This window comes from Drosophila erecta, unplaced genomic scaffold, assembly GCF_003286155.1.
Source record: "Drosophila erecta strain 14021-0224.00,06,07 unplaced genomic scaffold, DereRS2 tig00000126-arrow-pilon, whole genome shotgun sequence".
NCBI lineage: Eukaryota > Metazoa > Arthropoda > Insecta > Diptera > Drosophilidae > Drosophila > Drosophila erecta.
This window is the reverse complement of record NW_020825209.1, coordinates 7,171,509-7,199,453: the sequence shown is the minus strand read 5'-3', so window position 1 is coordinate 7,199,453 and position 27,945 is coordinate 7,171,509. Positions and strand designations below refer to the sequence as shown.

General features: G+C 47.4%; 4 protein-coding genes across 10 annotated transcripts; 3 read left to right on the top strand and 1 right to left on the bottom strand.

Moving 5' to 3' along the window:
* Positions 1-944: 944 nt before the first annotated feature.
* On the top strand, positions 945-13,213 carry LOC6550353 (ALX homeobox protein 1). 2 transcript variants are annotated; one of them, XM_026981947.1, is made up of 7 exons: positions 945-984; positions 1,208-2,560; positions 6,329-6,507; positions 7,444-7,551; positions 11,922-12,098; positions 12,183-12,300; positions 12,994-13,213. In XM_026981947.1, exons 1-7 carry the CDS (start codon positions 975-977, stop codon positions 13,098-13,100), a joined length of 2,052 nt encoding a protein of 683 aa, XP_026837748.1. In that variant the 5' UTR covers positions 945-974; the 3' UTR covers positions 13,101-13,213. The 2 variants fall into 2 exon arrangements, with proteins under 2 accessions (XP_026837748.1, XP_026837749.1); XM_026981948.1 differs by lacking the exon at positions 945-984 and having other exon boundaries at positions 2,120-2,560; positions 12,183-12,288.
* Positions 13,214-14,806: 1,593 nt separating this feature from the next.
* Positions 14,807-15,389, top strand: LOC6550352 (deubiquitinase DESI2). The gene has a single exon (XM_001977745.2). The coding sequence runs from the start codon at positions 14,809-14,811 to the stop codon at positions 15,370-15,372; it is 564 nt and encodes a 187-aa protein (XP_001977781.1). The 5' UTR covers positions 14,807-14,808; the 3' UTR covers positions 15,373-15,389.
* A 774-nt stretch (positions 15,390-16,163) lies between these two features.
* LOC6550351 (REST corepressor) lies at positions 16,164-24,248 on the bottom strand. 6 transcript variants are annotated; one of them, XM_015155659.2, is made up of 11 exons: positions 23,663-24,248; positions 23,004-23,316; positions 22,885-22,932; positions 22,690-22,824; positions 22,399-22,613; positions 22,165-22,338; positions 18,883-19,385; positions 18,419-18,632; positions 17,449-17,637; positions 16,671-17,387; positions 16,164-16,610 (listed from the first exon to the last, which is right to left on the bottom strand). In XM_015155659.2, the coding sequence occupies exons 2-11, from the start codon at positions 23,221-23,223 to the stop codon at positions 16,515-16,517; spliced, it is 2,511 nt and encodes an 836-aa protein (XP_015011145.1). In that variant the 5' UTR covers positions 23,224-23,316; positions 23,663-24,248; the 3' UTR covers positions 16,164-16,514. The 6 variants fall into 6 exon arrangements, with proteins under 6 accessions (XP_015011145.1, XP_015011146.1, XP_001977780.2 ...); XM_015155660.2 differs by having other exon boundaries at positions 23,908-24,248; XM_001977744.3 differs by lacking the exons at positions 18,419-18,632; positions 18,883-19,385 and having other exon boundaries at positions 23,908-24,246.
* Positions 24,249-24,487: 239 nt separating this feature from the next.
* LOC6550350 (probable isocitrate dehydrogenase [NAD] subunit alpha, mitochondrial) lies at positions 24,488-27,926 on the top strand. Its single transcript, XM_015155273.2, has 5 exons — positions 24,488-24,628; positions 25,428-25,595; positions 26,119-26,513; positions 26,574-26,709; positions 26,777-27,926. Exons 1-5 carry the CDS (start codon positions 24,602-24,604, stop codon positions 27,113-27,115), a joined length of 1,065 nt encoding a protein of 354 aa, XP_015010759.1. The 5' UTR covers positions 24,488-24,601; the 3' UTR covers positions 27,116-27,926.
* Positions 27,927-27,945: the final 19 nt, after the last annotated feature.

The following is a 27,945-nucleotide window of genomic DNA, read 5'->3' as shown; positions in this document are numbered from 1 at the left end:
GTCGGATGTCGCCCTCTCGCTCTGGCAGGCGGTTCATTATTTTTTGAAAATTATTAGTACGACTAACGATTCGTGGTCTCCGCAGGACATGCACACACACACCAGCACACACCAGCACACACCAACGCACACACACGCGAGAACGACGAGAGGGAGAGGCACCAACACAGAGCCACAGCTAACCACCAATCGTTCGCGTGCAGCCCGCAAATGTCCCCGCAGCAGGACACGCACACACACACACACTCGCAGGCATGGAAAGGATGCGGATATAGAGGGAGCCACCACCAGGACACTGTGTGTGTGGAATAGCAGCAGCAGCAGCAGCAGCATCACCAGCAGAGGCAGCGGCGGCAGAAGGACGAGCAGCGACGGCGGCGTCTCTGTTGTCGAGCACATGATCCTTAATTTCGTTATAATTTTGTATGTTGCCTGAAATTGTATATCATTTTAAGTTTGATCGGCCGAGAATACGTATCGCCGTGCCTGCGTTAACCAGCCAGCAGCAGCTACAACAACAACAACAGCAGCAGCAACAACAACAACAAGAACAGCAGCAGCAACGGGAACAACAGCAACAGGATAACAAAGGAGCAGAGAATAGAATATAAAAAATACAAAATACAAAAATAAGCAAGAAGGACGAAGGTCGAAGCAGGAAGCAAGTAGAGACGGAATTTGTTATCATCTTGAAAACGCGCACACGCACACACATAGACACACACACACACACACGCACACACTAGCAAACAGCCAGAGCCAAATAGAAGGAGTGCTCCTCCGCTGCTGCTCCTTCTGCTTCTGCTTCTGCTTCTTCTTGCTCCGTGCTCCTTGCTCCTGGGGACCAAAGGACGAAAGCACCGCAGTTGAAAAACAAACAGCCATAGTTGCTGCAGCGGCTCCCGGCACAGCGGTACACCAACAATTGTCCAGCGGACGGAATACGCACGCCACTACGCCAAAACGCCATCCCGATGATTCGCGGTACCGGTACCGCATCCTGATCTCTACGCAGATCCGATTCCCAGCGAAATACACATATATATATAAAGATATATACTGAATACTATAGCGACTGTTGTCGGATTTTTTTGAATGTGTCGTGTTGAAGTGCTCATCCCTTTGCCGTCGGGCAGTGCTCCCTAGTGCGAAACCAAGTGCCAAACCGAAACCGAACAGCAGATTGAAGACCAGATCGGATATATAGCCGTATCCTGTGCGCCATCCTCGAGGCCTCTCCGCTCGCCGAAGGCCCCGCACCGCCACAAAATTCGATCAATCAAAACGGGAGCGCGTTCGCCGCGAGACAGCTTCCAGTTGGATTACTCAATCGACTTCTTCAAGACGTATATCGATACGCAGCGTTTCTACGCCGGCCACAAGTTGGATTTCAAACATCAGAGTTGCGCCGGCGGCCCTGGTTCCGGTGGTGCTGGTGGTCCTGGTGGTGGTGGTGGTGGCGGTGGTGGCGCCTCCGGAGGAGTCGTCGTCGGCGGCACCAGCAACAGCAACAATCCAGCAGCAGCGCAACAGCAGCAGCAACAGCAGCAGCAACAGCAGCAGTCCGGCGGTAATAATCCCAGCAACGGCAGCAATACCGCCGCCGTCTTGTCTCTCGCTCATCCGCACGCCCACGCCAACCACGCCCACAGCAGCCACGTCCACGGCAGCCACGCCCACGCCCTAGCGATAGCCCACGGTCATCACGGACTCCTGCCGTCGGTGGTCCCCCAGCAGCAGCAACAGCAGCAGCAGCAGCAAGCGCAACAGTTGCCGCCGGGCGTTGGAGTTGCCAGCCCGCTGCAGCAGCAACAACAGCAGCAGCAACAGCAGCAGCAACAACAGCAACAGCAGCAACAGCAACAGCAGCAGCAGCAGCAGCAGCAGCTGATCAACAACGGAGGCGTCACCGCCGGCACACCCACGCTGCTCATCGGCAACGGACCCAGCTCGTCCGGAGCGGGAACAGGATCGGTATCGGCCGCAGCAGCAGCCGCGGCAGCCGCCGCCGCAGCAGCCTCCTCCTCCTCCTCCTCGCTCCCGCACGTGGCGCCACACAGCCTGGGGCTGAGTCCGCAGTCGAGCGCCGACTCGCAGCAGTTCAACATATTTCCGGCGATCTTCAGTCGCCAGCTGAACTTCTCGGCCGGCGGACAGGGCGGCAAGCTGAGCATGGACGAGCTGCGTCCGAACCTGGTCGGCGGACTGCTGGGGCTGCAGCAGGGCCTGCTGGAGGACCACGCGAGCATGCAGCACGGCGGCGTGGGGCAGGACACCAAGTTCATGTCGTTCCAGGACCAGCGGCTGATGGGCATCGGCGGCTCGCACGAGAACCGGCTGCTCAGCCTGGCCAGTTCCGTTCAGGATACGCGCTCGCCCATCACCACGCTGGAGAAGTCGTCCTCCTCCTCGCTCAACCACCAGCGCAAGTGCAGCAGCACGCCGGAGGACTTCAGCGCCCTCTACTCCGGCCTGCCCACTCCCGGCATGGACTCGTCCTCGCACCACCACACGCCGGCCCACACGCCGCCGTCGCGCCTCTCCGATCACACCATCTCGGGTGAGTGTCCCTCCGAAGGCATCTGGGCTCCTAATCTGACCACAATGCCGGAAATTATCCTTTGGCACCAGCACCACCATCGGTGCTGCCGAATCGGCACCGACACCAGCACCCCTTTCCCATCTTCTTCCCCGTGCCCATTGAATTCTTTGTCCTCTGACCCGTGTCCTTTGTCGTCCGCTTGTTTGTTGATGCTCGTTTGCAGCTTCCTATTACCGGCTTGTCCTAGCTCCTTTGTTCCTGGCTTATCGCCAGCTAGGACCGACTTCTGTGTCCTGTGTCCTGTTTCTGTGTCCTGTCTCCCCATCACTTGTGGCCACTCCGCTGCAAGGATTAGTCTGCGGCACAGCTGGTCAGCCTCTAATCCAAGCGATTTGCCATTGAACAGAGCACACTTAGGTCACAATAAAGCCAGTGAGCTGTCAGGACATCCGCAACTACATATGTATTAGAAAGTAGGAAATCGAGTATCTCCGCTCAAGAATCAATGTACATTGAACCAATGTGGTTTCTTGGGGTGCTGTTGATTGGTTAATGATTGCTAATGAAATACTCAATTAACCATTTGTTAGTGACGAAGCTCATTTGGTTCCTCCTTTTCTTACTCCTGAAAATTGTTTTTCAAACTGTTCAATTTCTTACCGCCAAATTTAATTATGTTTCTTAAGTAACTTAGTTGATTTTTCAATTAGTTTAAAATGGCAATACGGTAATTACTCATGCCAATAGGGTTTTCTTAAATTACATAATATTAAATGCATTTACAAATTCCGTATGAAATTCTTTTTTACACGGCGCGCATCAGTTGGATTAGTGTCAAAACACTACACTTTATATAGGGAATATGGAATTCAAAATATACGAAAATGAAAATCTCCTGTGATTATCCGATCATATTGAGTCAGTTACGCATTTAGTCACAACAATGTTTAAGAAGAGAGATTTCGTACATACGATTTAATTGTTAATGGCGAAATGGTACTGGCAAACATTGCTATCTATAAGTTAAATTTTCTCTAAAACTTTTACTTCTGCATTGTACTGGCAAATTATTATTACCTCTATTTAAAGACGGATTGATAATGTATGGCAACTATTCCTAAATGAAAGTTGATAATTGAATGATAAGTTGGAATGTAATTTTCTCATAATAAAAGTGACGATAGATGACATATCTCAAGTTTTTATCATAAAGCTTTAAAGTTGCCAATTATTATTAAAAACAGGCTTAACTTCTTCTTTAATAGCGCTTTAAATAACTTAAACATAATTAACCCTAACCGTTTATTGCCTAATAAATTTCAAGTGCAAATAATTTGTTCAGTTTCTAAACTCATCAAATCATTAGAAGAATCCACTTTCAGATAAAGTAAACATATATGCACGTCTTACAAATATTGATTGATTACTAAGCAAATTCACAGGCCTTACAACGATATTTTTAAATGTTTAATACTATATCTTTTATATACGTTTTAGACCTATTAAAACTACCAATAGCACAAGTTGCAAGGCCAAGCAAAAAACTTTATTCTACACTTACTTTCATAAATTTCAATCTCAATTCACATCTAGTTTGTTATGATGTCATTGGTATAAAAAGATTATAATTTGACATTCAACTGATTAGCTTGGAAGATTCCGACTGTATTCAGGATGCTATAGAAATCTCTTCTCACAGAATTCCAACCAAACTTACATAGACCTTCGGCTTGAAGAGATTTATGTAACAGCCCTGTAAAATCTCATCCAACCTCATCCATACTCTGTGTATTTCCGCGAGAGAGATGCGATCATGATCATTTCGTGTTTTGGATTATTCGTAGCCAACTTAGATTGATATAAATTCGTCAAGCTGTTTAAGAAATTTGATCACTAATAGCCTTAAAAACTTGTATAGAATTCCAGTAGATCCTTACATTAGATGCACCTTGCCCCTTTTTTGGTTGTCCTCAGCATTTGAAAAATGGGTTTTGATAAAAGGTACAATTCGTATTACCCCCGGTAATATTTACTGTCTTCGTTTATCCAAACATACATATATAATTATTACAAATTGAATTTCAATCATTTACACTGAAGAATTGGAGGCATGTGTTATATTGCGAAATTAAATATATTAGACGGATTTAACTTCTGGATCAGAAACACATGAATAGAGCTGAGTGATAGAAGAAATCAATAATGGTGAAAACAATTTTAATGAAACCTACAAATGATGGAAATCATAAATATATCCCACTACAATCCCTTTTTATTTTAAAATAACCCAAGAGCTTAAAACATTTATTTATTCATGTACTTATTTTTGATAAATATATATGTTATATTTCCTACTTCCTACTGGAATCGGCAGAACACGTAGTGACGATGCGCACCGTTCAGTGCGAGTGATACACCAATAGAGGAGTATCGGCTTTTTACCTTCGAGTGTTTCAGGAAAAAGGACGGTGAAAGTTTAAACATATGATATTTTGGGTTGTTGATTGTAATCGCTTTCTAAAACTTTCTCATTTGACACGCTGCAATAAAAACTTTGCAGAAGCGGACCGAATAAGAATGTTTTAAAAAGTATAGATACAGTATAGTACTGGTATTCACTTTGCCGGATTTTACTTTTGGCATTGACATATCGAAAAACCATTGCTTTTATAGACAAAACAACAACTAATGCCCATTGAGAACTAATGTGTTTGTGTAAGAAAGTTTAAAGAAAGAAAAAAATGCTTAAAAACTAAGTAAGATGTGATCAGATTTCTAGATTATATATTGACGTAACGACATCTCATGCAAAATGTGATCCTTTTCAAGGATCTTTAGGATTCTCAGAATGAACCGATCCCATCAAACAGTTGAACTGTTGCCCATGAAATGGGCTGTTAATAAATGCTGCATTCGGACAACTTTTGTTTGACCCTCTTTGCTGGTGCAACATCGAACATTTGACATTCAACATTCACCATTCACCATTCACCACGAAACAGCCAACAGCCAACAAAGCCACACCCACAACAAGGTCAATTGCATTAGACGGCAGTCGGTTTTGGAGGTTTTGGAGGTTTCGAGGGTTTCGAAGGACGAGAGTCCTTGCTTAACATAAATAACGCTATTCGCATCGTTTTATTTGCGCCAGTGATTCAATTAGGACAGCCGTATCCGTCATTTTCTACATAGTTTACATTTCGTTAACGAGCTAAGCGCGTCAATTAAGCGCGCAGAGAGCCGAAAATGCCCTACTTTGACCTTTGGCCCTTGCTTATTAGGTCGACCTCAGCCTCAGCCTCCGCCTCCGCCAGCCGCCTTTTTCGACCTGGCACGCGTCCTCCGCGAGTGGCGACGAGTGGCTGGTAGGTCCTGGCGCGTCCTGGAGAGCAGCCAGCCAGCGGATAACCAGGACTACCTCGATTAATGTGCCAGAAATTTGCATAAATTATCCCATATTGCATATTCATGCGACCGGCGACGTGCCGCTGGAGTGCTCCGTCTGTCCAAGCCAAGTCCAAACTTTTCACCTTTTCACCTTGTCGCCTTGCCACCTTGTCACCTTGTCACCTTGTCTGCTTTTTGCGACAATGGCAGCGTCTTGTGGCCGCAGTGCGGTGCGGTGGTGTCCTGGCTGCTCTGGCAATTATGCAGCATTTTGCGGGGGCTTGGCCACTCGGCTTAAACGCCCCACGCATATTAAGCAGGGGATAATGTGTACATCCATATTTTGAATGGCAACGTGTGCACCCACACTCATGCAAGCACATTTTCGTATTCCAACAGCGGAAGGCGCCTTCAAGAAGCTCAAGCCGGAACCCAACAGCGGCCTGTCGACGGTTTCCGCCGGCATCACCTCGCCCGGAAGCGGATTATCATCGCTCAGCCAGCACGCCGGCCACACCCCAACCACAGCGTCCTGCCCCACGCCCGCCCGGCGGAGACACCGCACCACATTCACACAGGTCAGTACTTGGAGGCGGTCAGTGCCTGCGGCTCCTTGAGGGTCCACAGTCTGCATCGCTATTGCCCCGTCGGCGCCATCGTGCCACCCACTCATTCCATGGGCGAAATCTTAATTGGATTCTGTGAAGGTTACTCGTAATTAAAAACTTTGAGGCCACAAGAGCAGCAAGGAGCCAACAACAAAGGGGAACGAATCCAGCTCCAGCTCGAAAAAATTGAAAGCCGGCCAGGTGCCAGGTGCTTAATCACCAGACAGGCAGATACCAAAGTTGTAGGAATTAGGATTATGGAGCTGGAAAAACGAGCCAACTAAAATCAGATACAGTACTTCACAGATGCAAACATAATCCACTTTCAGACTATTCGAGTTAAAGATCTCATTTTAGTTCATTTTATACTCGTACGAGTATAGTCATCATTGATATTATTTTATATATCTTTCATTCACTGCAGTATAGAAAAGCAAGTGAAATTCGTGAAGTATCCATACTCCATTAATGCAATTTAGATTCGAATTATTGAGAAGCCTTTTCTCTTATTTTTTTAACTTCTTTTTTAGCCTAACTTTTTGTTCAGAAAAGCCAGTTCAGCTAGGATAATACTATTAAATACTATACTGTATTTAAACCAATATATTTCAGCCAAGTTTGATGTTTTCCATACTTTTTATTGAGCTTTATAACAAATACTAATTGTGTTTGACAATGCAAAGAGAAGTTACTCAATCCGCCTCAGTTAATCATTGTACATTTTTGAGTTTTTGTCACTGAAATAGATTTACTCTAGAGCAGAGCCTACGATTCGAACAAAAACAGAGGGTAATGGCGCTGCCAAAAAGGATTTGCATGCATATGTATAAATAAAATAGGGGGCAAAAAAGATGAAAAACACGACTCCACCACGCATTCGCCTAATTGAAATCTGCTTTATTTCAGGAACAATTAGCGGAACTGGAAGCGGCGTTCGCCAAATCGCATTATCCGGATATTTACTGCCGCGAGGAGCTGGCGCGAACCACCAAGCTGAACGAGGCGCGGATTCAAGTGAGTAGAGCGTAGAGAACCCATCGGTTCTAGCCCCCGGTTTGGGTAGCCCCTCGCCGGATGCCCCAGTGACCCCCAACCACGCCCAGTTGACAGAAGCCAATTCAGTTGTTGCTCCTCACGAGCGGACCCAATTACCACCATTTCATAGAAATGAAATAGAATTTCAACAGTTGTTCACGCCAGAGTCACAATAATCCGAGCAGAATCCCCCACGTGCATGTCCTGCTGGTGGACCGCTGATGATGGTGGTGATCCTGGTCACCGATTAGCGTCCGATTATTCCGGCCGACTGGCTCGCAGTGGTGTTGCTGCCAAGTTCTTTGCCTGCACCGCCTGCATCCAAGTCGGGAAATGGCCGAATGGGCCGGAAAACCCCCTGGTCCGTCCGCCAGAGGGCTGAAGCCAGGTTGCCTGGCTTCTTTCAAGTGCGCCGCGGTAATAATTAATTTATAGTTTTATCATGACTGCGCGACAAGTGAGTGCGGCGGGTGGTACGCGATTGCAGGCAGATTCTGGGTGGGAGTGGGCTTTTGGCAGGGTGGAATTTCGGTGAGCTCACCAGCCCGTCGAATCCTTAGGAACTCCTCAGTCTGCGGTATCGAGTTACAAGGCGTCCTGCGAGCTTACCAAAGTGATTTTGCAGCAAGTGCTTGGTTATCACCTTTTTTTGCCGGTGACAATTGAAAAAACAGATAAACTCCCCAGATTGCCTTTAAAAGCAATACGTATCTTTCATCTAAATTTTTGGCAATTTGTTTTTGATTGCCTGAGAACAACTAAGTTTCCATTGCTATTCAGGAACTGTCGACTGCTTTAGTAAAAATGTAATTCAGATTCTCAAGTGAAAAGCAAAAGCTTTCTTATTTGTAATAAGCAGTCGAGTATTTGGCTCAATCCTACTCGTACTCTTAGCAATCAAATGCGAATATTATGTAGTGCCCGTTGGTCGTTGCGATCGGAATCACTCGAGATTATTACAATCATTACGAGGGCACTGAGGCATGCCCCCTCCAGATTTGTGGAACAACTGTTCCCGCGCAAATTGGACAGTGTAAACCGGAGCAGAGAGTCTATTATCGCCGCATAAACCATATTTTTCGGCAAATGTTCAAATATTTAGCCGTGCAACCCCCTTCCGGCAGCCCACCCCACCCCATAAGCACCATGTAGCACCACGCAGATAGATGGATAGATGGATATATACCCCCTGGTAATCCGACGATTGCTGGCAACTTGACTCTGGCACTCAGCGCCTGGCAGCGAAAACATCGTGTTGCTGTTGACAAATTTGTCGTGTATACATTTGGCTGAAAAGCGGCAAATTGACGATGATGATGATGATGATGACGATGATGAGGTGGGCGGGTGGAATGGGGCGTGCCTAGGCACATCTGCCTGGAAATCCATCAGAAGCCAGAATATGTCTCATGCGCAAATTTTCGACTGCGGCAGAGGGCACATTAGCACTCATTCAGTTGCCAGTCTGCGCACTTATGTGTAGATGCTTATAGGTTTTGATGGGCTGGGACTCGAATCTATATAGATACAATTCAAAGTAGCTTGAAAACGTGTTTGGGCTAATCGCTGCTAACTTTCCTGATGAAGTTCAAAAGTATCACTTATAACACGAAAGTTACCCAGTGGCCAACGCATTTTTGTGTTGGGTATAAAGTTCATTTTGAACTGGCCATCCTATTTTCAATTACTGGCCACTTATAGTTCGAAATATCTATGTATCTAATATGTAATTTGTATAAAATCCGCTCCAGATGTTTTTCTCTGCTTAACTTAATTATGGTTGGGGTGAATTTGTAATAAGTTGTAATGTTTTCAGGCTTGTTCCTTCTGATATGATAAAACTTATTTAGTTGAAAAAATTATTGAAAAGCTAGAAATATAAGCAGCGACAAATTAACAAATGCTGAATAGTAACTTTAGCAAACAAACTTCAAACTTAGCTACTTAAATAATGCCAATCAAAGATAAGGTTGGGATTTAAGTGGGGTTTGGGAACTGATTAAACTTCGTATTTGGATTCAAATGAAACCCAATTTCAACGGGAAGTAATCGGATGGATTGCCATCATGATCATGATCATGAAAGTGGAGCAACAGGCGAATTGATTTGCTGAAGTCGGAAATTCTGGACATATAAACAAACAACTAGCTGCAAGGGTGCGAATATATGCACTTCTGCCAGTCTATGTTTATTTGGAGTCACAAGGCGCCAGGCTTTATTGTTTGTTATGAGAAATTCAGCACTTGTCGCCGCTGTGCCGGTAAACAAAGGTTGAGTTCCACGGAAACCGCCCAAAAGAGTGGGTTTTAAAGGCGGCAATTAGCCAGCCTTGGCATTTGTAGGTCACCGATGGCAGGGGCCACGGGTCACCAACTGCCATTTGCCATTTGCCACCTGCTCCCGGACGCAGAGTTCGTCTAACTTGTCCGGCAGATGGAACAAAGGCGGCCGGAATGGGCCAGTAAAAAAATGAAAATCATAGGGATTCGCATGCGGCTCTAAGCGCTGCGAAGTGAAAAAGCCAAAATGCGAGCTCAAAAACAAACGATGGCAGCGGCTAAATTTGATTAAATGCTGAAAGTAAATTCAATTTGAATACGTTTAATTTTCATATTTCCGGCGCGGCCAGTATGTGTGTGTGTGTGCTTGAGCATGAGCATGGCTATTTGTGTTTATAATTTGCATTCACGTAATTAAAGTTTAGGCTGCATGCCCTGCGCCCCATGGCCAACTTAAAGATTGGAGCACCACTGTGCCACCACTACCATACTACCATACCACCAAACTAGAGGGCCGCATCATAGCCTCTTTCTTTGGAGTCGAGCGAAAATGTTGGCTAAAATCGAATTTCCCTTCGATTTTGTTTGTTCTTGTTTGGCCGACGAATGTATGTGCATGTACATACATACATGTGTACGTACGGTTGAGAGTGTGCCATCAAATGTATCCTTAATTGAGTTTCTCCACCCATCCAACGCACACCCATGCACACCCATGCACACACACACACACACACACACAGCTGGTGCTGAAATTGAACGACAGATAGACAGAGCTCCATCGAATCATTCAGACAACGCATTTTCCACCCTCGAACTGGAGCCATCCCATCATGGTACGCCGTGCCATAGTATACCATCCTTACATGGCCGATGGTTAAGAGCATTATGTTGCAGGGTGTCCTTGCTGGCATTTTTATGCTGGCAGTCGCAATGGCAGTGGCAGTGGCACTGGCAGTGGCAGCCAACCAAACGAAACCGAACGAGCCATCAAGTGGGCGCTGAAAACAACCCCCGAAAGGCAGTGCTCTTCGCTTGAAGGCTCCAAGTTCTGGGAAAACCCCACCCGAGACCCGCCCGATGCCAGAAAACCCAACAGATATGTACGTGTACATAGTCATGGACAAAGATAATAATAATGATAAAATAAATAAGAAAATGAAAGGAGAAAAAATCGAAGGACCGTCCTAAAGTCTGGGTGCCGCCATTACAGCTAGCCCGCTGCCACCCTTCAGGACGCCATCCTCCGTCCTCCGTCCTGCCCCGCACTCCGCTAAGTAACTCAAAGCAAGCTGAGCAGCTTCCAAAATGTCGGAAATTTCTACACACCATCCCAGGCCCAGGCCATCACCCCAGCCGCCTGCCTTCTTATGCCATCCGTCCTGGCTGTCTTGCTGCCTAGTGCAGAGCCCTGCTTTCATCTTGGCAATTTCTTTTCGCCATCATGGAAAAAAAGGGAGGCAGGATGTGGGGCTGGGGGTGGGGCTGGGCCATGGGGCCATGGGGCTCCTTCATCATCGTGGGGACGCCGACGACTGTCTTTAATAATATCTAAACAGAGCAGGCGGCCCACACCATGTACGCCCACTCACTTAGAGAGCCTGGCGAACAGGCAGCCCACATCCCACATCCAGGACATCCAAGAAGCAGGACCAAGGATCCAGGACCGGAGACTCAGGACCAGAGACCCTCGCAGCAAACAGCGTCGTCAACTTATTTTCAATTTCAATTTAGTAGATTTTTTCACTCATAAGACGTTGGCATCATCAACGTCCTGAGCCAGAGGCAAAGTGGGTGGCAGAAAGCAGGAGTGGGATGAGCAGCAGGAGTAGAAGGAGCTGGCTGGGTTCTGGGCCAAGGAGGAGGAGCAGGGTTTTCCATTTAGCCTCGCCTTCTTATGCCATCATTAGGGCTCTGCCCGCCCGAGTGTTTTTCAAAGCGAATTGCCCGGACGCAGAGTGGGTCCGAACTTAAAGGGTCCTTCTTTGGCCAGAGATTCACTGCCCCACACACACACTTTGCATTTTCTGCGAATAAAATAACATCCATTTCCTTTCTACCGACTTGCAGGTCTGGTTTCAGAACCGGCGGGCCAAGTACCGCAAGCAGGAGAAGCAGCTGCAGAAGGCGCTGGCACCGTCTGTGATCCCATCCTGCAACGGGATGATGCGGAACATCCAGGGCTACAGCGTCTCGCGCGGATATCAGCCGTATCCGCACCACAACACCATGAATCGCTATCCCCAGGTGAGTTGCATGGGCCACCGAGGCCATCTAGGCCATCTAGGCCACCTACCTTACTTTACCTTGACACATGTGCATTTCTTGCAGGACCTGTTCCAAATGGGCGCCTCCTCGTATCCGGGCATGACGCAGCCCTTCTCCATGGCGCACAGCACGAACATGGGCTCCGTTGGAGTGCGTCAGGACTCGATGGGTGAGTTCCACGGTACGATATGTCTCTTACCCTTATCCATGGACACCTTGCCGCGCTGAGCTGCACACTTTCACTTGCACTTGCACTTCCCTTGGACTTTCACTTCGCTGATCCACTTGGGCAACCGCTTCTGGCCGCGGCCTAACTTGGAATGATCAGTGTGTTCTGGAGATCGCACCTTAAGCAATCGATTCTCCCGAATTCCGATTCCCAATTCCCAGTTCCCGATGCTCCGAGCTCGGCCTGTTCGTGGACACGAGTCTTCTGGCGCGACAGAATCTCATGTTGCGTACAAGGGCGTACTCCCGTACTCCCGTACTCCCGTGCTCCCCCAGCCGATTGGCCCCTTCCAAGTCCCTGGTGCGTAAGCAAATTTCCGCTGAAGTCCGACGTTGTTTATCGGTGTCCAGGCCAGTGGCGCCCTCGCAGATTGGGTTACTGAGCTGATTTCACGTAATCGGACAGAGGAGGTGGGGCGTCTTGGAGGCACCTTGAAGGTGACCTGCCGGATGCGAGGGAGCAGTGCAGGGAGATGAATTTCCGGCCAAGAAAACACCGTGTCTTCGTCTCCGGGTGATGTGAAGAAGTGTAGCTCGGAATTTCCGCACCACGGAAATGCAAGGCGTCTGAATGAATACAGATTCTGATACTCGTACACAAGGTAATTGACTAAATGGAATATTCGTTTCCCCATCTTCCCAGCAGGCATGTCGCCGGAGGACGAGTGGTACAACAAGAGCCTGTCCGCCCTGCGGATGAACTCGTCGCATCATCCCAACCTGTCAGCCCCCATGCTGCAGTACCAGACATAATCAAAGACCTTTGACGACTTCTTTTAAAAGATCGCGCCTTAATGGCCCTTTGGGGCGCGGTGTTTTAGGGTGGAGTGCGTCAATCGAAGTCCTGCAGCAGCCAAATCTCTCTGTCTATATCTATGCATATATATATATCGCTGTATATACATATGTACATATATAGTATATATACCAGTCATTAGTCTACAGCCCATCCTGGATGCCCCATCGGATCGGAGCGGGATAAGGATCGGAATGAAGGGCGCCATCGTTCAGCTCTGGGCGGGATTTACTCATAAGACTTGTTGATATTATTCTGTTTTATCTTTTTGTTTTTTTTTTTTTGGAAAACCAGATCCAAATCGAATAATGGGGTAGAGGTAGAGGTAGAGGTAAAGGTAGAGATAGAGATAGAGGTACATAGAGCCAGAGTCGGAGGTAAACAAATGCGAGCGGAAGTGGATATTGTAATAGGCAACTAGTCATAGTATCTAAGCAAATTGTGTATTGAGATTTTATCGTGGCATTATAAAAAGTAAAGTAACGCGCGCATCAGGCGCATATATAAATTTAAATAAATATACTAAAATATGTACTAGCGATAGCATAAGTCAGGTTGCTTAGCCCCTCCCCGTGGAAAACGCGGAAAACGCGGAAAACGTGGAAAACGCGCAAGTGGAGCCCAGTCTGATCTGACCCGGTCTGGTTGGATCTACTCCTAGCTCCTAGCTCCTAGTTCCGGTTTCCATGCGTGCAACTCTTTGGTTGCTTCTTCCGACTTTTCATTGCCTGCTCACTACTCATTAATATAGCTTACTCAACATACGACGTACATATAGCAGCTCCAACTGCCACTCCCACTGCATCCTAAATCCTCCACCACCACCACATGACCACATCCACCTCCATCCGACCCCCCAAAGACCCGAAATGCACAGGAATCCAAAGCAGGCAGCCGCAAGTCAAGCCCAAACGAACTAAACTACAAACTTTCTAACTAATTCAAGGTGTGTCGAACTAATTATAAGATGATTTTTTTTAGCTAAGCAATGCATTAACGAGTTATATTTAATAATAATTATAAACGAAACCAAAAGCAAAAAAACACACGGAAACCAATAAAATACATCACCTATATATATTTAAATACGAGAAAAACAAGCCAAACGAAAACTACAAGACGCATGTTTAACAAATTATGCCAGACACAGCAAGAATGCAAATAATAAAAATATTTAAAAAACACACTGCAGCAGCCTTATTATTTATGAAACCATCCCCTCCCGAGTAACAAAACAAGATAGAATGCTATAGTCGAGTTCCTCGACTATCAGATACCCGTTACTCAGCTATTGGAAGTGCACACCAGAAATTTCATTTTTTAATGTTTTGGAATTTCTACAACATAATCACAGCAAAAAAATTACAACAAAATTTAAATAAAATAAATTTCTAAATTTGAATGCAGATATTTAGAGCATTGCGCCAGAAACATTTAGAGGTATGCCACTTCAAAATCCGATTAAGAAAAGTTGAGTTTTGGAGTTTAGAACTTCAGCCTTGGGGCATTTTTTAACTTTTTGAGCCCCAGCAGGCGATCGGTAAGAACTCCAACTCAAGCTGCACATATTTAAATTCCAAGTTTGCTTCCAAAACAGCTGCCGTTCGAGGAGCCAAGTGAGGAGTACCGATATCCAATTTAAATTGAGTCTGCTTCCTTCGTGAAATGTTCCTTAACCGCCTGATGAGGACGACCTGCCTGGGCGGCGACAGGGAGAGCAGTCGGGACGACATGCTGCACAAGGAGCCGGTGCTGCTGAACGTGTACGACCTGGTCACCATCAACAACTACACGATTGCGCTGGGCGTGGGCTTCTTCCACTCGGGAGTCCAGCTGTACGGGCGGGAGTACGGATTTGGGGGGCACGAGTTCCCGATATCCGGCATCTTCGAGATCGAGCCCTGCAATGCCCAGGAGGAGCTGGGCGAGAACTTCCGCTACCGGGAGAGCATTCTGCTGGGCTACACGCACTTCAGCTGCGCGGACGTGGGGCGCATCATCGACCAGCTGGGCCTCCAGTTTCCCGGTAACAGCTACCATCTGACCAGCAAGAACTGCAACCACTTCTCCAACTGCCTGGCACACCTCGTCTGTGGCCGCAAGATTCCCGGCTGGGTGAACCGACTGGCCTACCTCATTACCTGCGTGCCGTTCCTGGAGCGCTGTGTGGTCTCCCGGCCGTCGAATTACCCCAACTACCGTCGTTTCCATGAGTCCCAGCAGCGCTAAGTTCAGTTTAACGCCCGTTGTTGCCATATATTTCGTTTTAATTATATTATATTTTATACTCATTAATGGTTAAGTCCATATATCCACATCCATCAGCGTGAAATTTCTAACTATTAGCAATGACAGATTAGTGATAATACCACCCATTGGCATGGCAAACAACATGAATGTGAATTATATTTATATTTATTTATTGTTAACAACTCATTGGACAGCGACTCATGCAAGCCGAATCCGAGATGTGCAAACTTCTTATTCAGACCACTTTTACTAAGAACAGAAAAATCGAGTTTCATAAGCCAGTAGATACTTAGGATACTAGGGTTTAGTACGATTCAGTTTCGTCAGCCACAACATTCATTCGACCGTATTACATTATAGATTGTTTTCCTAAATGGATAGAACTGCTTGTATACAATGGTGTCCAGGTGTTGGCTACGCCATAACTAGCCCAACAGAAACTCGTTGATGGAGTGGTGTGGTGAGGCCGGATGGGTGATATTCCAGATTGTATTACGTGGGGTAGCTGCGGTGGCAGGGCTACCCCAATTGTTATATGCTAAGTAATGTCACGAAAAAAAAAGGATGATAATTTACACGTGTACAACTGATTATCATAGTTTTACATACATAATCTGCGCTAAATTTGTCGTGTGGTCTGCGTAGTCCCGACCCGCCGTAGGACAGTATCTTAACCGTCAAACCCATTCAAAATATCTCTGACCTATACAAATTTTGTGAAAGATACATGGTTGCTCCTTCAGCGGTGCTCCCCCGAGCTTCTTTTCCGAGCTCCGGACTCAAAGATTACGTAAATGAGTTAAAGTGCTTATGTATGTACGTACGATCCCCGGTTAAGAGTTGTGTAATATGCCGAATCTTCTCAATTTTACCCCAAATACAAACGAACTAATTTCTACAAGCCTAGATGAAGCCGTGATGCTTTTTTACGATAAATGCGTCCCAAGTTTACAAGACAATTAGAAAAAAAAAAAAAAGAACTAATACAACGATCAACCGCATGGCCGGCTGCACAGTTCTTGGACGTTGCCCCCAACATCAAGCTATGTTATGTATCGGTATATATCTATGCGTGCATATATATCGCGAGTGAACACGTCTCCGGCGCCGCAGGGACCTCCTCACTTGGTCAGGAACTCTGCGCCGCCGCTTCCGCTTCCGCCTCCGCCGCTGCTGCTAAGCGCGATTTTCTTGGCCGGTGGCTGCTCGGCGACGGCCTGTGGAGAGAAGAGGCTGTAAGGAATGGACCAGCTGCAGCAGCAGTAAGATGAACCCACCATTGCGGAGCCATCCCGCTTGCTGACGGTATTGGCGGTCGGGCTTCCGCCCGTTGCAGCTCCTGTGGCGACGATCCCACTCGCGGGATTGGACTTCTGAGCGGACAGCTCCTCGCTGCTGGCTTGCGACTTGGGTGCGGGCGCAGAACTTGCGATGGACAGTGAGGACGAGCCGGTGGCTGCGGCAGGCCCAGTGGTGACAACGTCGCTGCTCGAATTCGTGGCCGTGTCAGACTCATCTGTAATGGTAATTGTAGCACTGCTGCTGGGCTTACTGGCGGAGATGGCGGCAACGGTGCCGCCAGCGACGGTGCTGGAGCTGCCGCTGGATGCTGCAGTGGGCGTGGTATCTGCTGCCTCAGCTACTACAGTCTTTAGCGCAGCCGCTCCCAGCTCCGGCTTCTTTGGGTCCTCCTTTTTGGGCAATATTTCTTGGATGGCCTCGACTCCGTTGTTGCTGGTTTCGGTGGACTGTTTTCTGTCTGCCGTCGCACTCGTGGCGGATGCGGTATCAGCCGCACTGGGAGCAGATGCGGTTGCTGAGGCAGCTGCAGCTGCATCGATAACTGGCTCGCTCTGTTCCTCCGCGCCCGACTCCTCGGACTTGCCAGCCTCGTACTCCTTTACGATCTGGTCGAGATTGTATCGACGTCTATTGTTTAAGTAGAAGGTGCGCACGTGCCCCTCCGTTTTGGTGGTCACCAACTTGGCAATCATCTGCAATCGTCAAAAGCGAATTAGTCGCCATTCGGCGGGAGAACGAGAAAAGTTCACTTACAGGAAAGTTCTTTCCGTACTCGCGGATCGCGAGCAGAGCAATTTGGATCTCGTCTGGCAACCATCTGGCAGAAATGCGAGGTTGTGCAGGTTCGGTGTTGGCTGCCGCCGGCTTGGAAACCACATCCTCCACATTGATGGAGTCACACTCCTTGTCCAGCTGCTCCATCATTTGTCTATTCTTTTGTATCTGAAATGGGTCAGGGTGCAGGGGGGCATTCAGTTGAAAGTTGTCAGTGGGTCAATTTGCTTTGTGAGTGGGGTATGTGTGTAAAGTAATGTGGTGCAGTGTATGGGATGGTGGATAGTGGATTCTGCGATGGCTTTGCTCGCAAGGAATGCAGTTCAATACTTTACTGTACAATATAAACTAAACAGCTCCTCCATAATTCGATTATTTCTTATGAATATAGGTTTGACAGACTTTTCATGGCATTTCTTTTGAGATCTTAGTCCATACCGAATATGACTTATATAACCCTTAAAAAACTAATTAAAGGGCACAAAGGTACGATTCTACTATCCTGTTGAGCATTTCTTAGATTTTAGCAATTCATATGGAGTATAGAAACTCCAACTGTTTGATTTTAAGGATATCATCTGTGCAACCAATGACCAACATATTCACATAATTATATTTGCCTTTGGTACAACATAGCCTGCAAACTCTGATCCGTAGACTGGATCGTAGGATATATATTCTAATGATTTTTTTGTGAGCCTTAGATATAAAGCGAATTGATCTGGACAAGAACACATGACTCGAATGACCGAAAGTGTTTTAACGACAGTAGGGATTTCAATGAAGTTTTCTCGGGAGTATATGATTTTCATTGCAGATGGCTTCATTACAGAGATCCCTTAGCTTATTCTACTAATCTACTTATTCTAACCGCAGCAACTCCCCAAGTCCCCTATAGCCCCACTTCTTAACTTATGGCATGTGACACCGGCCCCATCGCGCTTCTTACTTCGGCCATGAGGGCTGAGATCTTCCGATCGCGTTCCGCCAAGTAGACACTGGGAGTCTTGCAGCTGGCGAGGGCCGTGAGGTCGTCGTGGTTGATGTACATGCCCTTGGGCGGTTTGCGCTTGGATCGATCGGCAGCGACGGCGCAGTTGTGTGTGGACCTTCGGGGAGCATTGCTCTCCGGCCCGGAAATGGGTCGCCGGTTGCCCGTGCGCCTGGTGATCCCCGGATTCGCGTTGGTTTCGAGTATGTGTGTGTGTGTGTGTGTGTGTGCGGGTGGGTGGTTGGTTGGGTGGGTGAGTGAACGGTCGCAGGCAAAACGAAGAAGTTCAAGTAAATGATTTGATTTGAATTTGTTTGGGATCGTTTCGAAAGTGAGGATGGTACGGGGTTGGGAAGAGAGATAGAAAACTTGGCATTAGCTTGGTGTCTCGGAAACTTGCGGCGTTTGCGTCAAATATCTACCTCCAGTGGGTGTGACAACTCTTGCACATGCGCCCCAGCGGCGAATCGTGCAGCACATGACAGACCACGTTGCAAATCTTGCAAAATCCGCCCACAACCACGCGTCGCAGCTGGCTGGGATCGCCCCCCATCTCGCCGTTGTTGTTGCTGCCATTGGTGCCGATGGCAGCATCGCCGGATAGGCCGAGTCCCAGCATCTCGTCGCCCTGGGCATTTCCAGCGAGGAGGGACAAATGCTCGGCGTCCATATCGTTGTTGCTCGTGTTGCTGCTGTTGCTCCCGCCGCCCTGGTTGTTCTCCTCCCCGTTGCTGTTGCTGATGTTGTTGGCATTGCCACCGCTACCGCCGCCGCTGCTGTTGTTGTTGCTGCTTTGGTTGCTGTTGATCGTGTTGGCAGTGGTGTTTGCGGGGGAAGTGGAGGTGGAGTTAGTGGTGGTGGTGTTGTTGGTTGATGTCGTGGTGGCGTCGGTGACATTTGTGGTGCTATTGGTGCCGTGGTGCTTCTGCCCAGCCAGGATTTCATCCGCAAATGGATTTCAAATGGCGGTTGCAGTTGCAGTTGCAGTTGCGGTTGCGGTTGCAGCAACGATCATTACAAATGGGAGTCACGTTTTTCGAATGGACACCGACCAACACAGGGTTTAATTCGATTCGATGGGGGTTTTGCATTTCATTTGGGTTTGACATTGATTATTGGAAGTTCGTTTTGTTTCGGTTCGTTCGGTTTCGGACATTTTCAGATGGGGTTATTGTTTAATGGTGTGTATTGATTGTTGGATTTGGTTTGTTCGTACCGTGAATGCAAAGAGAAGAGAAAAAACGTATGTGGTTGTTGCTTTAGTTCAGTTGGTAACACACTTAACAAGTACAAGATTGTTTTTGGGCTGATTGTTGCTGCTCTCCGGGTTATTTTTCAATCTCGCCAACTGCAGTTCAATCGATCCTTTGCCACTCTCTCTCATCCCAACATCCCCACAACCCAATATCCCAGTCAAATTTCCCTGGCCAACCCATCCCGATCCTTCCCGGAATGCCAATACAAATCGCATAAGTGTCCTAGGCTTTGAGCCCCACTGCTGCTCAATATGTCTAAATGGGAAGTATTGGCGTGAGGTTTCTGTAGGTTCCAGGTCCCTCTACAAGGAAGCCTGGACACCGAGGGTATCAAGCACTTATGTCGTGGGTTCGCTCTCTATCAAGTGTCTTATGTTTAGGTGAGAAGGGTGGGTTCTTAAAAGTACATTACGACACATTCGCTAACGAAAGATGCCGAGGATCAGTGGACGTGGCTGGACAAACTTAGTTCAAGCTGGGAAAGAGGGATCAAGTTTTAAAGTGGTGCAGTGATAAAGGTGCAAGCGAGGGGCTGACAAAATAAAGGAAACTTATGGCATACATGTGTACATAGCGATAGATATAGGCTTCGTTGGTATAGCGTGGATTGTGGGGCATTGTGTGAGTTCGTGTCGTTGGATGAGGATGGCTGGATCATGCGTATGGATGGGTGATAGCGATTGGGAAATGGTGGAACAAAAACTCAGATGGAAACGGAGAAGCGAAACGAATCTCTATGAATAAGAAACACATATAAATTGTTGGTTTTTGGGCTTTTGTTTAATCTCTTCGCAAACAAGATATGCATTTATTAGGATTAGCATTAGGTGTGGTGATCCATCATGATTATCGTCTGTGGCAGGATGAGTTGGAAATAGAAACGAGTGTCTTTCTCCTTTCTTTCCACTCACTGTATACAAGAATGTATGAATGTACATAATTTCGGTTTTGCTTGGTTTACTTTAATATTTAAATGCTTTAAATTAATCAATCTCGTTATATAAATTACTATTTTACGTATAATAATTTACCATTCTATTTATAATTATTTAAAAAAAATATATTAAATTGTATATACTATTTATATAGGTGTACGTGTATAACAAAGAACAATTCTTGTTGTTGCTTTGTCTTAGTCTAGTGCCAGTCAACCCGATTTGCTGATTCAATTGCAAAGAACTTCTGCAGCAAACCAATCAAATCAAGCCAACCTTCGCGGAATACATATTAATTCTCAAGTGTGTGTGGCGAATTCTCTGCTGTGTGCGAACGAAATCGTATCATTACTGCGTTTAAATCTTATGGATGCTGGTCAATTATTGTTTTTGGTATTCGTTTGTGTGTGGATAATGATTAAAAATGTTAAGAGATGTATGCAGGCACGGCGATTATCTGAAAAATAACGAACCAGACTTTCAAAACGACATACATCGGCTGGCTGTAAATAGAGAGGATCCCTGGGGGTACAGTCCACACTACCAACCATTGGCAAGTCAGGGATTACACCCGATATTCTGCCAACCCCGGCTCTCTTCAAGCCCTTTGGTTCATCAAGCGGACGGCTACTGATCACAGCTATTAGAAAAACGTTTGAATGGAGGGACAGCCATTGAAAAACAAGGCTGCTTCAAAGGATTTCAGGCGCATTGTTGCAGGTCGTCAGTTTTCCCGCGCCTGGATACACTCAAAAGTTTGCACTTCAAACGGGTTACCCAAAAATTAATTTCATATCAATAGCATACAATGTCAACACGGCGTAGATAACGAAACTAAATCGAAAAGTTATGACCAGATTTTACATATATACACAAGATATGCTGATTGAACTTAGGAGTGTTAATTTGTTTTATTTTAATCAGCTAAGATTATGCAAGTGTTGTTTTCATTAGCTTCAATCTAATTTTTCGCTTTCCATAGATGTTCAGCAAAAATACGTCCAGTGAATGTTTTTAAAGTCTCGAAATATCCTTTTAATATATAGAAGTCATTTTAAAAGCCCCTGTTTTCGGCTGGTGCAACCCACTTAACCCCTCGCGAAGTTAAGAATACATTTTAAAATACACTTGTATAGCCTATAAACAATCCATTGATGTGGACAGTCTTACACAATTACTTTGGGGCACAATGATAACAAATTTCAGTCGCCTTAGCCTAGATTTACATACGATATCATAGCCCTAATGCGCTAGTCTACAATCTCTTTGTGATACGATTCTTTGTGGTAAAAGCTACCTATTTTGGGTCGTTCCGGAGGCGCCGGGGAACAGGGAGCCTACGGGGAGAAGTGAAAGCCGTCTCTTTTTGGATGTGGTTTGTGTATTCGAAGTTCAAAATTCGTAGCGAATGTGTGTGGGTGAGCGAGGTGTATGTATGTGTGTGCGTGTTTGTGGGCGGGATCGGGGAAGGATCTCTTGGCTTTTCGCTTAACTAATTCTAGCAGATAATTACCTTGTCATCGTTATCAGACTCCTCGTTGCTGCCCACCTCGCTGCCGTTCTCGGAGCCATCCTTGACCACCGCTTTGATGGTTTTCTCCTGGCGATCCATAGCGCTGCTGCGGTGACGCGTCTTCTTCCACGAGTAGTAGTACTTGACCAAACTGGCTATGGATTTGTCTGGCAGCTGTGGTCGGAGTTGCAGTTGGGTTTAGGGGGTTTAAAACACTATGCGCGGTTCACTCACCATCTGGCGGATCCGGTGGAAGCTCTTCCCGTGGAACTGGAAGGCCTGCTCGAACAGCACCTTGTCCTCGATGGTCCACTCGTCCGGGAAGGGTGTGAAGTTGGCCAGGTCCATTACGGCCCGCTCCAGATCGTGTTTGTGCCAGAAGAGCATGCCCAAAGCCTGTTCTCCGTTGTAGCCGTACTTTTCCTTGGCCACCGAGATGTACTCCTCCACTGCAAGGTAACAAGATGTGAATTAGTATTCTATTCGCTGGCACAACACAGATATCAAATGGAAAATAAGACGTACATTTCAGATCGGGGATCTCCTTGGTGGGCGACCAGACGAGGAGGGCGCGTTCGTTCATCTGTTCCGGGCGTCGTTCTACCTCCGGAACGAGCGGCGGACAAACCGCCTGGTAGTCGCGTCCAACGCGGATTTTCTCTGTGAGAAGGGCATTTGTTAAAAGACCACATCGTGGGTAAAAAGCCTTCTGCTACTCACCTTCGTACTCAGACTGCTTTGCCTTGCTCTTGCCATTCCGCTTGGTGGCTGGAAAGGGGAGATGATACAGATAAATGGGCTGAAGTGAAAGGAAGGCAAGCCCGGGGCATTTCACTTACAGTTGTCGTCGTCCGAGCTCTCCGGCGTGCCCGCACCTGGCACAGCTGTGGTGGTCTTTTCATTGGCATTGGCGTTCCCGGAGTTGCCGCTGTTGTTGCCGCTGCCCACGAGGCTGGCGCTGTTGGTGACGCCGCCCGTGGTGTGCGTATTGGGACTGGGACCGCGCGACCGACGCCCGTTGCGCACCACGTCCGTGGTGTTGCGCTCCGCCAACACCATCTTGTCCCGGATGAGCTGGGCGCGCTTGTTTTGCTTCTCCAGGATGCTAGCTGTGGCCAAACACGAGCACTAGCGAACACGAGCACTGCGGAGCTGCAAGGAAAGTGTGGACATGTGTTAGCGACTGATTCGAACACGGATGCCAGCCGCACTATGCTCTCCGGCTGAAAAATCCAGCAAATAGAAACTCTTCAACGCGTTCGGCGAGAGTGTGCGCTTGGCGAGAGGCACTTTTCCCGTAACGAGCGTAGAAGTGCGCTGTCAAACAGATACATTCATAAGTGTTCGTATGAGTGTGTGCGCGTGTGTGTGTGCGAGCGTCGCGTGTGTAGGTGTATGGGTGAGGGCCAAGCCAGCTGAGTTTGGAAACAGCAATGCATTTGGATTTCGTTTCGCGAATCCGAATCTGGCTGAGTGGAGGAACTCGGAGGACGCCTACCTGGTACTCTGCTGCCCCAGAAGCACACAACCAAAGACGCTGCCACACGGATCTCACTGCACGGGCCACTTTCGCCCGCTTACGTAGTTTGGCCTGCCGGACGCGGAACTGGGGCCACCGGATAGTGGTACTCTTTGCCAGAAACTCAAGTTACGGACCGCTGCTTACTGCTGTACAGCAGAGTTGTTGCGCGCAGGTAACTGAAATCCAAACTGAAACGCGAAAAAAAAAACTCGCTCGCGTACCGATTCTCTCTGGTCGTCCGTGGGCACAGCGCACTTTGTCGCCGACGACCGTAGTTCAGCTTTGTCTGTCGGTTGATCCGATTTTTTGCCCTCGCCTGGGTCCTCGACAGGCGGCCCCTTGGATTATCCTATCCCCGTTTTTGCTGGAGATCGAGTAACGGCTTCGCTTGCCCCTATTCAATGCACACTCTCAGAACTTTTACGAAAATATACGGCAGAAAACTGAGCAAATGCTCAAAGTTAATTTAAACTGTGGCTGTAGCAGCCACGGTTGCAAGGGATACACAAGCTATCGATTATGCCGCTTCGATATTTCGATTGCGCGTTGATCAGGGATGCCATCCTGCAGGCTGTACACAATTTCAGGCAACCGATTTATCGACATGAGACATCTGTCTACCCATAGCCGGCTTTAATGTAGATTTCACACTTTACGTATTATGTAAGCACAACAATTAAATGCCTGAAGCAAAGCAGAGGATACAAATGCGAAGATATGGGAGATTTGTAAATTCACCCCCACTTAAACGCGGTCCAGGTGGCAACGCCGCTGCCCCCGCATACCTATCGGCCGATAGACCGCAGATTCGCCAGTTTTCCGCAAGGTGGCGACTACGGCGGGCGCAGACTAAAAAGACAGACTTTTTTCTATTTAATATACGGCAGGAATCAGTGCAAAAACCGATCCAACGCAATGGCTGCTAGATTCATACAGAAAATTGTAAGACCCGTGTAGACTTAAGAGACTTGACCCGCCCCCGCGTCGCGCCCATTTCTCTATACAGCGACCAAATTCCGCAGGACAGCAGTTGATTACGTGCTGGCCAAAAAGTACTGGCCAACTACCACTAACATTGCGTTTTGTTTTTCGTCCGACGCTCCTGTCCTTCAACTCCATCGCTAACCAACCCACCGATCCACTGATCTGCGATTCCAAACGACAACAACACATTACGCAAAACACTTGCAGCTCAATCAACTGGGTTTGATTGCAGCGCGTGATGCTTCGGCGGCGACTGCGACGCCAGCAGTGAGCCAGGTTGGTTCCATAACAGCAGCGGCAGCGACGGAACCATCCGGGATCCGCAATGGGGCCAGCCCCTCCTCCGCCAGGACATCAGCTGTCCATTCGGCGAAAACGAAACGAGCACATCATTAGAATTCGCATTCACTTTACATAACACTCCCTCTCTCGCTCCCTCGTTGCGTGGCCGAGATATCGATAACGGTGGGCAGGGCGGGTGGTTCGGCCCCTCAAGAATCCCACCCCCTCGTCGAAAGGCTGAAAAAAGCAGTTACCGAGATTGGGCCCTGATTTGTGGCCTTATCAACGCCGTGGGAATCATTTATGCACTCTAACCTCAACACGACGAACTGTTTGGCGCGGGGGGAAGTGGACGGGATTGTTGTTTGGCATGAGCACTTATGTAATCTCGCTAGATGCTGCTGCCCATCTATGCGTTTTCTCGCCACCATTTCTGTAACCCACTCAACCCGCGAATGGATTTCCTATTTTTCAGGTCAATGCGACTCCCGCCGCCAGCCGGTCCTACTCCTCCGGCACCAAGAAAGTCACCCTTATCCCTGGCGATGGCATCGGACCCGAGATCTCCGCGGCCGTGCAGAAGATCTTCACCGCCGCCAATGTGCCCATCGAGTGGGAGGCCGTGGACGTGACTCCCGTTCGGGTGAGTGTCGTAATCCCGGCAAGCGGTACAAGTTCAGCTTGCCATTTCAAATCCAAGTTGAGCGCCATAGGCTTCGGAGCGCATGGCCGTTTGACAACAGGTGGCAACTACGGTCGTCTGGGGCGGTAAATTTGAACTGCAACCAGTATTTGCCACTAATTAACATACCATTTCCCTATATTCGATATAAATGCAGTGCAATATGAGTTTACTTTCTGTGCAAAATGAATTGATTCGAATGCATACATCATTTTCAAAAAAGTTGTTAGCCAAATATTGGTTTGCTCTGTTAAAGGCCCCACAAATAACATATAAACATGACAATTTGCGAGCGTGCTCTATTTATTTTTATTTTATTTAAACAAACAAAAACATTTAAATTTTGCACCAATGAAAAAAATTGAAATTCAAATAAATACAAAAGAAAGTCAAAACAATAAAGTTGCACTTATGCACTCGTCTGCCCAGCATTACCGATTAATTAATTGTACCTCTCCTGCTCATTTGTGTGACATGTAAACAGGGTCCCGACGGAAAGTTCGGCATCCCACAGGCCGCCATTGACTCCGTGAACACGAACAAGATCGGCCTAAAGGGTCCTCTGATGACGCCCGTGGGCAAGGGCCATCGGTCGCTGAATCTGGCCCTGCGCAAGGAGTTCAACCTGTATGCCAACGTGCGTCCCTGCCGCAGTCTCGAGGGCTACAAGACGCTGTACGACGATGTGGACGTGGTAACCATCCGCGAGAATACCGAGGGCGAGTACTCTGGCATCGAACACGAGATCGTCGACGGCGTCGTCCAGAGCATCAAGCTGATCACCGAGGAGGCCTCCAAACGTGTGGCCGAGTACGCCTTCCAGTACGCCAAGAACAACAACCGCAAGAAGGTTACCGTTGTGCACAAGGCAAACATTATGTAAGTGGGCCAATACCACTACTCTTTTTCAGAAACTGAACTCATCTTCCCTCCCCACAGGCGTATGTCCGACGGTCTCTTCCTGCGCTGTGTCCGCGACATGGCCCAAAAGTTCCCCGAAATTCAGTTTGAGGAGAAGTATCTGGATACCGTGTGCCTGAACATGGTCCAGAACCCCGGAAAATACGACGTGCTGGTGAGTGGAATTACCCAGCCGCCATAGTATAGTATCAGCGCATTGTTAATGCCGTCTCCTTCGCCAGGTCATGCCCAATCTGTATGGTGATATTCTGTCTGACATGTGCGCGGGTTTGGTGGGCGGACTCGGTCTGACGCCCTCCGGCAACATGGGCTTGAACGGTGCCCTGTTCGAGTCCGTGCACGGAACCGCCCCCGATATTGCCGGCAAGGACCTGGCCAATCCCACTGCCCTGCTGCTGTCGGCGGTGATGATGCTGCGCCACATGGAGCTCAACACGTACGCCGATAAAATCGAGCGTGCCGCCTTCGAGACCATCAAGGAAGGCAAGTACCTCACCGGCGATCTGGGCGGCCGCGCCAAGTGCTCCGAGTTCACGAACGAGATCTGCGGCAAGCTGTAGACGGACGGATCACGGAACACCCGCATAAATTGTAGCAAATATCGCCAACAATAACAACAACCGATGAGAACAGAGAAGATAACTAAGCCAGGAATATTGCGCAGAGGGAGGATGATGCAGTATGAACAACAGCAATTAAACACTCGCCCAAACCAAAAATATATAGCAGCAACAACCACAACAGCAACAACACTCACTAAACTTTGCCGAAAGTTTCCTACGTTTAACCTTTTACAAATTGTGCAAGCACCCCTCGCCCCGAAAACAACTACAAAATTTCTATAGAGCTAACACTACCTAAAGTATTTTTATGTTCGAATACCTAGGTATATTATTTAATTTGCTTAGGCCAAACTTGCAAGCGTTAAAATTCGTTAAATTGCCAATTTTACTTGCGGTAGTAAAGTATTTTTGTCGCCATCCAGCCAAACCTTGAGTTATTATTGTTTATATGATTCGTATGCAAAAGGATAATCTTAATTATTTATTGATTACTAATTCTTTAATTTGCTTAGTCCCTTGAGTTAAGTGAGCTCATTGTGCAGCGTGCTGTCGACCCACTTAAAGAAATCAGCAATTTTGTCAAATTCGAGGCAAAACGTGTGAAATAGAAGCCAGACTAGTGGAAAGTTGAGTGTAAAACGGTTACAATAATTTTATTCTAAACAGAACGCAAGTAAAACTTATTCAAACCAAAAGAGAAATACACAAATGCTATACAATGAAAGCAATTGTTATTAATAATTAAGCGAATTGTAATGCAAAATCATCATGCAATTGTTAAAACTCAATAAAGGAAACCAAACTTAAACGGAAATCGCATTTTAATT

Coding starts and splice junctions, on each gene's coding strand:
- LOC6550353 (XM_026981947.1), top strand. Junction 2,561..6,328: donor CTCCGATCACACCATCTCGG/GTGAGTGTCCCT, acceptor GTATTCCAACAG/CGGAAGGCGCCTTCAAGAAG. Junction 12,301..12,993: donor CTCGATGGGTGAGTTCCACG/GTACGATATGTC, acceptor TCTTCCCAGCAG/GCATGTCGCCGGAGGACGAG.
- LOC6550352 (XM_001977745.2), top strand. CDS start 14,809: ATGTTCCTTAACCGCCTGATGAGGACGACCTGCCTGGGCGGCGACAGG.
- LOC6550351 (XM_015155659.2), bottom strand. CDS start 23,223: ATGGTGTTGGCGGAGCGCAACACCACGGACGTGGTGCGCAACGGGCGT. Junction 18,633..18,882: donor AGTTGTCACACCCACTGGAG/GTAGATATTTGA, acceptor GGGGATCACCAG/GCGCACGGGCAACCGGCGAC. Junction 17,638..18,418: donor TCTCAGCCCTCATGGCCGAA/GTAAGAAGCGCG, acceptor GACCCATTTCAG/ATACAAAAGAATAGACAAAT.
- LOC6550350 (XM_015155273.2), top strand. CDS start 24,602: ATGGCTGCTAGATTCATACAGAAAATT. Junction 24,629..25,427: donor CTAGATTCATACAGAAAATT/GTAAGACCCGTG, acceptor CCTATTTTTCAG/GTCAATGCGACTCCCGCCGC. Junction 26,710..26,776: donor CCGGAAAATACGACGTGCTG/GTGAGTGGAATT, acceptor CTCCTTCGCCAG/GTCATGCCCAATCTGTATGG.